The 10,170-nt window shown below is 39.2% G+C and overlaps 1 protein-coding gene across 1 annotated transcript in view; it reads right to left on the reverse strand.

Moving 5' to 3' along the window:
* LOC306862984 (protein TANC2-like) overlaps nucleotides 1–10,170 on the reverse strand; it is a gene marked incomplete at its 3' end in the record, with an annotated part of 172,425 nt that overhangs the window by 6,814 nt on the left and 155,441 nt on the right. The window contains exons 11-24 of the mRNA XM_079406112.1: nucleotides 10,103–10,170; nucleotides 9,847–10,016; nucleotides 9,487–9,765; nucleotides 6,505–6,836; nucleotides 6,240–6,348; nucleotides 5,967–6,089; nucleotides 4,949–5,185; nucleotides 4,630–4,815; nucleotides 2,966–3,059; nucleotides 2,750–2,883; nucleotides 2,539–2,662; nucleotides 2,209–2,384; nucleotides 1,574–1,706; nucleotides 196–225 (exon numbers count right to left, since the gene is read on the reverse strand). The exon at nucleotides 10,103–10,170 is cut by the window's right edge and continues 164 nt beyond it. Of these exons, the coding sequence (XP_079262238.1) occupies nucleotides 196–225; nucleotides 1,574–1,706; nucleotides 2,209–2,384; nucleotides 2,539–2,662; nucleotides 2,750–2,883; nucleotides 2,966–3,059; nucleotides 4,630–4,815; nucleotides 4,949–5,185; nucleotides 5,967–6,089; nucleotides 6,240–6,348; nucleotides 6,505–6,836; nucleotides 9,487–9,765; nucleotides 9,847–10,016; nucleotides 10,103–10,170 (2,195 nt within the window). The remainder of the gene's footprint in view (nucleotides 1–195; nucleotides 226–1,573; nucleotides 1,707–2,208; nucleotides 2,385–2,538; nucleotides 2,663–2,749; nucleotides 2,884–2,965; nucleotides 3,060–4,629; nucleotides 4,816–4,948; nucleotides 5,186–5,966; nucleotides 6,090–6,239; nucleotides 6,349–6,504; nucleotides 6,837–9,486; nucleotides 9,766–9,846; nucleotides 10,017–10,102) is intronic.

Raw genomic sequence — 10,170 nt, forward strand, 5'->3', positions numbered from 1 at the left:
ATCCACCCATGTTTATGGCTGACAGCAGCTCTATTCATCATAGCCAAGAATGATATGAAGATCAAATGCCTTTCACATTGGGGCACCCAAAACACTAACAGACCCGATTCAATGGAGAAGGGACCAAAAAAAATAACAAGATGGAGGGACAGAGTCAAAAATGGCAGATGGGGCGCAGAAAGGTCTGTGTTTTACCTCGGGCACGGGTGGGGAGTGTCTGACATCCTGGTTACGAGGAGAGAAGTGGTGGAAAGGGTCACGAGTGAAAGGGTGACAGGTTATTGGGGCAGAGTGAAGCATCCGTATCAGACAGGGAGCAAAGGTTTATGAAAACAGAAAGCAGGGAGAATGTGATAGAGAGTCAAGGGAAGAATACAAGAGATATTGACAGTTGGTGGATAGAGGTGAAAGGAAGAACAAGGAAGATCAGCCGTGAGAAGCCATGGCAAGCTGCAACATTAGCAAAAGCAACAAGCCCATCCTGATCAGCTGCAGATCAGTGGAGTTCTGCAGGTTGGTGAAGAGCACACGAGAAGGAGGGTTAGACTCGGATGACTGAGCTCACAGGGAAGGGTATGAAGGAGAAAGACATCTACATGTGAAGCTAATTCATGTGATCTTCATGATATATTCAGTGCATCTGCTTTTTGTGTTTCTCGTGCACTTCTTCAAGGTATAAGCATTGGAATTTATGCTGTGCTCCATTCAAATGTTAATGTGGGATAGTCCTAGTGAATGTATGACTAACACTACCATTCAAAAGTTTGGTGTCAGTACATTTAAAAAAAAAAAAAAAACTTGGAATTAATAATAATACAAATGTTACCTAAGCTTCAAATGTCAGAATGATTTTTGAAGGATCATGACACTGAAGACTGGAGTAATGATGCTGAAAATTCAGCTTTGGAAATCCAGCACTGGAATAAATAACATTTTAAAATGGAAAATAGTCATTTTAATTGGTAATAATAATAATTATTTATATTATTAGTAATAATAATTGCACAAAAAACATTTGCGAATACAGCAGTATTTACATCCCATGTGTTGACGAGAACAAAACTGACCAAAAACAGGAACGGAAATGGAATTTGTAGCCCTGAGAAAGCCGCTGTGGTTCTTTTTTACATTTTAAATGTAATAAATTACTTGCAGATTAAAGCTTGCAGACAAAACTGATGAACTTCATGGTTGCTAGTGATCAATGACAGATGCCTTATGTCTAGGAGCAACAGCGTGAACAGCGAAAATGCTTTGGCTCCAGCATATCAGAATGACCAAGTGAACCATGTTTACTTTTCTTCCCTGAGCAAAATATTCAGCAATTATTCAACTTGGAAGTGGTATATTATTAGAATTTTTTCCAGGTAGGAAGCTGGTGATTCTGACTTTCCAAGCTGAATGGAGCACAGCATTATAACCCCAAATTAATTATTACACATACATTTTTATTTTTTTTTACACAAATTGTGTAAACTGGTGTGCATAGTTCATTTTACCACAAATACTTATTATACAAGAACATAGTTAAGCAAAAATTGTTTCTGTAAGAACAGTTCCCCTTCCAGCCTACCTATCTTGGCGCCCTTCTTGAGCAGGGCCACCACCACCGATGTGTTCCTGCAGCCAACTGCACGATCCAGTGGACGCATACCGCTGTAGTCCACATGCTCGATCATCGCACCATGATCCACCAGATACTGCACCTGGAACCACATCAACACCAGAGCTGTGGTTTATTGTCTGTACATCTGTATGTTATATCTGTTTAAAACCATTAGCATTTGCATACACATCCCATTTTGGAAATTTGAGGGGATAATTCATCCAAAAATGAAAATTCTCTCATCATTTACTCACTCTGATGCCATTCAATTGGTTTTGACTTACTTTCTTCTGTTGAACACAAAAGATGATGTTTTGAAGAATGATGGTAACCAAACAGTTGATGGTAGCCATTGACTATTATAGTATTTCTTTTCAATAGAATGGAAGACAATGGCTACCGTCAACTGTTTGGTTACCACCATTCTTCAAAATATCTTATTCTGTGTTTGACAGAAGAAAGAAAGTCATACAAGTTTGAAATGACATGAGGGTGAGTAAATGATGAGAGAATTTTCATTTTTGGGTGAACTATCCTTTTAAGGTGTATATTTTTACACAAACTAGATCCACTTTACATTAGTTTACTATAACAAAACCAACCACTTCTGAGTCTCCGTAAAAAGCGGCAAGATCCAGTGGAGTGCGTCCGCTCTTATCTGCATGGGCCGTCACTGCACCTCTTTCAACCAGAGCACGGACCAATGGGAGGTGGCCTTTAAGACACGCCCAGCTCAGTGCTGTTAGCCCCTCCTTGTCCATCAGAGACAATGAGGCACCTGTGAAATAAGTTAGAAAAGCAGCTTAGAAAGGACCGATTGGGAGTTTCCTTTCATTTAAATGACTCATATATTCCTTTATATTAATACCTACAATTTTTTATACTTATTAGACAACAACAAAAAATCTAGTGTATGATCAGTACAGCTGTACCTTGAGCCAGCAGGAACTCGGCCGTACCCAGGTGTCCCTCAGACGCAGCCATCATTAGAGGAGTTCGTCCCTGTTTATCCGCCATGTTCACGTCAGCGCCGTGATTCAGCAGCAGGTCCACGATCTGCACAACCAACACCGACATCTCAGACTAAAACAAAGACCACATGTGCAAAGTACAAATGACTTGTGAGATGTCAGAGGCGTTCACCTGCCAGTGTCCCTGCCGCACGGCGCTGAAGAGTGGCACGATGCCCCTGCGGTTGGGCTGAGCCACAGCGGCACCCTGCTCCAGTAAAAGACGACACACGTTCAGCTTCCCCCGACCCGCTGCTGCTGTCAGAGCTGAGATACAGAGAGAGACTCTTTAGTGTGCACTCATATTTACATGAAAACACAGAGTACAGGTTGTCTGGTGGTGTCCTACCTGTTTCACCCCACAGTGAGTCAAAGTTGTTTATCTGAGCTCGTTCCTCCTCTTCCTCATCTTTCTCAGGTAGGTCAAGCAAGTAGGATACAATCTGTGAATGAATCAGAATTATAATCAGAGATAATAATTATTGCGTTTGATCTCATTTTGTATCGCGTATCTTGTCAGTGTCTGCGCTTGCTTGGCCATTTGTTGTGGAAAAATAAGGAAAGTGTGTTCATATATGTTCAATTAGCATTTTGTTAGACGGCATGGGTATAAAAAAAAGCTTAGTTTACCGCAGCAGCCGTCGCGTGAAGGCCTCCTTGTGTAAAGACCATCGACTCTACCGTGTGACTCCACCGGGCTGGGACACCGGCAGAGGATATAAGTATCGCTTTTTATTTCTTGCTCAAGGGCACCTCAGTCGTGGTATTGAGGGTGGAGAGAGCGCTGGACATTCACTCCCCCCACCTACAATCCCTGCCGGCCCGAGACTCGAACCCGCAACCTTTGGATTACGAGTCCAACTCTCTAAGCATTAGGCCACAACTTCCCACAGATGCATTATGTGTGTGTGTGGTTTTTTTGGTGTTTGGTTTAGTGTTATGTTAGAATCATTATCATACTCATACCTTTTGTTCTTTAATATTTTGAATTGTTTTTAGCTTTATTTTTATTTTTTTCATTTAAAAGTTAAGTTTTGACATTTTGTTGTATGCATTTGTCATTTTTATTTAATTTCTTTATTTTTAAAATGTGTATAGGTTGTATTTATAAAGTTTTAGCTTTGGATCTGTTTTTAGTTGTTTTAATACTACAATTGATTGCTTCTGTTGTCCTCATTTGTAAGTCGCTTTCTACTAAATGACTAAATAATAATAATCAGAATAAGTTTAATTGTCAAGTATGTGTACACACACAATGAATTTGTCTTGGTGACAAGAGCTTCCAGTGCAGAAGAAGTACAGATATAGTACAGATGCATAGGGATAAAGGCAATTTAACACAATGATAAAAAAAATGTAAAGACAAAAAATGTAAATATAACACAATACAATGACAAAAACCCAGAAATTAAACATTACATTTATTAAATTAAACAATTACATATGTACAGATAAGCTATTTACAGATGTAAAGTTGTGGCATATGCTAAATGTGGTTTTTGGTTATATATATATATATATATATATATGTGTGTGTGTGTGTGTGTGTGTGTGTGTGTGTGTGTGTGCGTGTCAAACACATTATTTTTAATTTGTATAATTTTAATTCATTTTCATTAGTTTTCACATTGTCATTTTTCATTTTAATTTAGTTGTACATTTTATTTTGCCTTTGTATTACTAAAGTTAAAGTAAATTGAGATATTAACGATATTATTTATTTGTAATATTTTATTTTCTAATAAATATAAAATTCTAAAGAATACCATACATGTTAAAATAAGTTTTCTCTGATAAATAGAAAGTTTAAAAAACACATTTAAAATAGAAATCTTGCATTATTACACAATAACATGTCATTACTGATGCTTTTGATCAATTTAATGTTTAACGTGTACTGAATAAAAGTATTAATTTCTTTAATTTATTTTTAAAATAAATAAGATTAAAAAATAAATAAAATGTATAATATAATATATAAAATAAAACAAAACAAAATAAATAATCTCTTACCTCTGTATAGCCCATACTGGCAGCTGCAATGAGGGCCTGCTGTACCGCATGGCTCTTGCTGAAGGATCCGGCCTGCTGTCCGTCTGTGTTCCACTCACACTGCACCAGATACTTCACCACCTCTAGATGACCCCGCAGACCCGCGTGGACCAGCGCACACTGACCGTTCTTATCCAAGTGATCCACCTGAACAGAAACATACAGGACAGAGAGAGAGAGAGAGACAGAGATGAAACTTTGACTGATAATTCAAAATCATCAGCCACTACCCTGCATTCTTATGGGTAATCGATCTCTAGCTAAACATGACATGGCTGACCTTGGCTTTCTTGCTGCAGAGGGCAGTGATGATGGGTAGGTGACCCGCGGCAGCTGCGTAGCTAAGGGGAGTGAGTCCGCTTTCTGAAATGCCATCCACATCCGCCCCAAACTCCAACAGCAGAGCCACAGTCTCCAGGTAGCCCAGGTGAGCGTGGACACACAGGATGGGGGCGTTATTCAACACCTCTGTACGATAGTTCACATTAGCCCCGCCCATAATCAGCAGCCGAGATACCTGGAGGAAGAGAGGAAGATGGGGATATAAAGGAGTAGACGGAATTAAAAAAACAAAAACAAAAAAAAGTGTCAATGTTTTTCAAAGTTAAGAAATAAAGAAATTTCCAATCATGCTATATATAATAGTTTACTGCACTCAAAATGAACCATTTCTTGCTGATAAATATTACAGAAATATAACTACAAAAAAATAAAATAAATAAATAACACTACCATTCAAAAGCTCAGGGACAGAAATCAACACTTTTATTCAGCAAAGATGCATTAAATTGATCAAAACAAATAAATACTAAATAAATATAAAATACTTATTACTTAAGTATTAGGTAAGTATTAATACTGTTACAAAACATTTCTATTTCAAATAAATGCAGGCAAATTCATTTTAAAATTTTAAACCATCTTAAATAACTAAAAACATTCATTTAAACCATTTGAAAATATATTAAAAGGAAAAACAAGTTATTTTAAATTGTAATATTTCACAATATTACTGTTTTTACTGTTCTTTTGTCCAAATAAATGGAACATTGGTGATAATAACAGACTTTTTTTCCCAAAAATGCTGTGATAAATAATTAAAACTACATTTTCAATTTTGAATGGTATTTCAAATGGTATTTGAATTCCAAACTTTTGAATGGTAGTATATACTGTACATTCAAGATTTTAAAATATTTTCCTAAGAAAAATTACTTTTCCAGGTCTGGAAATCACTTTAAATAGAAAACCTAAAAACATCTTCAATGACTGTGGGAATTCAGTTTTTATTTTTATACCTTGATGTTTGGAGTGTAGAGGTTTCTCAATGAAGCCAAAGCTGCCGAGAGCCCTTCTGTACTGTAGGACACCCACAGCCCCTGCAGAACTGATGAGGAAACCCCAACCTTCTTACTCAGGCCCTGCATCCAAGAGACAAAGTGCTTTAATAACAACATCAATGGAAATGTAACATAAATCTGTTTCAAAAGCATTTATATACTGCTGTAGTCAAGTTTATGCTATCAATTTAGCAACATTAAAACTTTTATAGGTGCTGTAGTTAGCCTAACCTTAAAGATGTGAGCTTTGAGAATGTGGTGGCCAAGTTCGAGGATCTGCTGTCGATTAAGTTTACTGTCTTGCCGTGAAAACCAGAAAGCAAGCAGTGTGTGGCCACTCCTAAAGAATCATGGGAAAAGATAAGAGATTTAGCTATATTTCTCAGGCACTGACAATGTTCACATTTAATTTTACTTCAGGATATTCAACAAGAAAAAATGCTTTAAAATTTTATGAAATATTCACATACACATTTTGAGCCCTAGAACTTCTCACCTGGGGTCGCAGAGGAACTTGGTTTTCTCTCCATCCTCTCTCCAGATGAGCCACTCTCTGAAGGAGGAGTGGATGAACATGCGCGTTCCATCACGTCTTTTCACCAGGAAGGGCGACAGAAATTCAGACCTCTGCTGGAAATCATCCCAGTCCATGGCCGCTCCACGCACCATGCCAGCGTTCACAGCACTGTAGGCCTGCTCATCAGTTAATGGGTGTAGAGAAGCCACGGCCACGTTAAGCAGTGGAAGAATGCGCTCGAATGACGACTGAGTCGGGAAACGCATGTTCAGCAGCAATAGGTAAACCTCGGCCAGATTCACCGGAACCACCTGCACACAAACATAATGCTTACAGCTTTTAATAAAAACAATGCTAAAAAGATTAAACATATTAATCCTTTTAGGGCCACATTTACTATCAGCTTGCACCAGCACAAACCGTCTTTTGACGTTAAAATAGTACTGTCCGTATTTACTAAAGACACTTTAGTAGAATTAGCGGTGAAAAGGCGTGGACACAGTTATTTTTGCGCCTGACCTTATTGAATATGCATTTGTAGGAGTTTCCCTTTCAGACAAAATTTATGGGAGGAGAGTATTAGAATGAATCACGCAAAGCGATTTACTAACTTTTGCGCTCATCAGATTACTGGCATTTGCTCCATTAGTAACGCCTAAAAAAGCATGTCTTACAGCAGGCGGTAATTTGCATCACTCTTGGTAGATTACGCTGGTCATTATGGAAATGATCTGGCTGCATCTGTGTTCTTTAATGTGCGCATTGTCAAACTTTCCCCTCCAATCTGCGCTTTTATGGAATTGCGCTCTAATGATAATTTGCCCCGTTTAGTAAATCTGGCCCTTAGACTTAAAAAAAAAAGATTTTAAATTTTCTTTTCAAATTTCTTTCAAAAGTATCTAAAAAGGTTACATTCAATCTATAACCTTTTTTTTCTTAAAATACAGAACCAAAATGACCAACAAATAATTAACACCACATGCATACCTACGAAAGGCTACAATAAAAAAAAAATTACCATATACAGTCAAGTCCATAAATATTGGGACATGGACACAATTCTAACATTTTTGGCTCTATACACCACCTCAATGGATTTCAAATGAAACGAACAAGATGTGCTTTAACTGCAGACTGTCAGCTTTAATTTGAGGGTATTTACATCCAAATCAGGTGAACGGTGTAGGAATTACAACAGTTTGCATATGTGCCTCCCACTTGTTAAGGGACCAAAAGTAATGGGACAGAATAATAATCATAAATCAAACTTTCCCTTTTTAATACTTGGTTGCAAATCCTTTGCAGTCAATTACAGCCTGAAGTCTGGAACGCATAGACATCACAATTGGCTTCTCAGCTGTTCCATGGCCAGGTGTGTGTTATTCCCTCATTATCCCAATTACAATGAGCAGATAAAAGGTCCAGAGTTCATTTCAAGTGCGCTATTTGCATTTGGAATCTGTTGCTGTCAACTGTCAAGATGAGATCCAAAGAGCTGTCACTATCAGTGAAGCAAGCCATCATTAGGCTGAAAAAACAAAACAAACCCATCAGAGAGATAGCAAAAACATTAGGCGTGGCCAAAACAACTGTTTGGAACATTCTTAAAAAGAAGGAACGCACCGGTGAGCTCAGCAACACCAAAAGACCCGGAAGACCACGGAAATCAACTGTGGTGGATGACCGAAGAATTCTTTCCCTGGTGAAGAAAACACCCTTCACAACAGTTGGCCAGATCAAGAACACTCTCCAGGAGGTAGGTGTATGTGTGTCAAAGTCAACAATCAAGAGAAGACTTCTCCAGAGTGAATACAGAGGGTTCACCACAAGATGTAAACCATTGGTGAGCCTCAAAAACAGGAAGGCCAGATTAGAGTTTGCCAAACGACATCTAAAAAAGCCTTCACAGTTCTGGAACAACATCCAATGGACAGATGAGACCAAGATCAACTTGTACCAGAGTGATGGGAAGAGAAGAGTATGGAGAAGGAAAGGAACTGCTCATGATCCTAAGCATACCACCTCATCAGTGAAGCATGGTGGTGGTAGTGTCATGGCGTGGGCATGTATGGCTGCCAGTGGAACTGGTTCTCTTGTATTTATTGATGATGTGACTGCTGACAAAAGCATCAGGATGAATTCGGAAGTGTTTCGGGCAATATTATCTGCTCATATTCAGCCAAATGCTTCAGAACTCACTGGACGGCGCTTCACAGTGCAGATGGACAATGACCCAAAGCATACTGCAAAAGCAACCAAAGAGTTTTTGAAGGGAAAGAAGTGGACTGTTATGCAATGGCCAAGTCAATCACCTGACCTGAATCTGATTGAGCATGCATTTCACTTGCTGAAGACCAAACTGAAGGGAAAATGCCCCAAGAACAAGTAGGAACTGAAGACGGTTGCAGTAGAGGCCTGGCAGAGCATCACCAGGGATGAAACCCAGCGTCTGGTGATGTCTATGCGTTCCAGACTTCAGGCTGTAATTGACTGCAAAGGATTTGCAACCAAGTATTAAAAAGGGAAAGTTTGATTTATGATTATTATTCTGTCCCATTACTTTTGGTCCCTTAACAAGTGGGAGGCACATATGCAAACTGTTGTAATTCCTACACCGTTCACCTGATTTGGATGTAAATACCCTCAAATTAAAGCTGACAGTCTGCAGTTAAAGTTTCATTTGAAGTCCGTTTCATTTGAAATCCATTGTGGTGGTGTATAGAGCCAAAAATGTTAGAATTGTGTCGATGTCCCAATATTTATGGACCTGACTGTACATCCCTGAAAAGCTCATATAGAATAAAAATAAAGTAAAAATAACAAAACATACATAATGAAAAGCTAAGTAGAAATACAAAAATGCTCTAATTAGTTTTAGTTTCTATTATTTTTAAATGAAATGAAATTAAAATAAAAAAATAAATAAAATAAAGGAGGCATCTGTGTGGATTGACCCCTGACCTTGAAGCTGGAGCTTTTGAGCACCAGGTAACCCTTCTCAATGAGGTCCAGAGTGAGCTTCAGGTACAGATAGGAGCCCCGGCTAAGGCTTTTCAGATGAGCGCTGAGTTTGGCGAAGGCTGCGTTGTCCAGCTTGCCATTGAGCGCCACGTTGTTTTGGATCTCCTGGCTAGAGTGAAGCCGGTGCAGGATGTAGCCCTGCAAGTCCGAGTCAATCGCATCACTTTCCTCCAGACGATCCAGAGAGATCCGGTGGAACAGCAACGGACGAGTTATATCCTGAGACGGAGAGAGACAATGAGTAAAAGGTAAAGAGGATGGGCGGATGTATGGACAGATGGATGGATGGAGTGTACAGACCTGCAGTGTCGTTCTGACAGTGACCACCAGTTTAAGCCAGGGAGGGAAACGCTCGATGGTTTTACACAGGAAGGAAACAATGGTTTCTCCGTAATCCGGTTTATGGAACTCCGCCTCATTCAACCCATCAATCAGGATGATGAGGTTCTCCTCACATGCGATCTTCCTCTCTGAAAACATTGCATGTGCTCAATATTACAAATATGTCAGCACGTGTATAGAGTATAAGAGTGCGCAAGAACAGATGTTTGCGCACCTCGATGCAGGATCTCCAAAGGTTCCAGCAGGCCCCTGCGGAATGCGTTGAAAGGGTCCTGGACGCAG

This window comes from Barbus barbus, assembly GCF_936440315.1.
Source record: "Barbus barbus genome assembly, chromosome: 4".
Taxonomy (NCBI): Eukaryota; Metazoa; Chordata; class Actinopteri; order Cypriniformes; family Cyprinidae; genus Barbus; species Barbus barbus.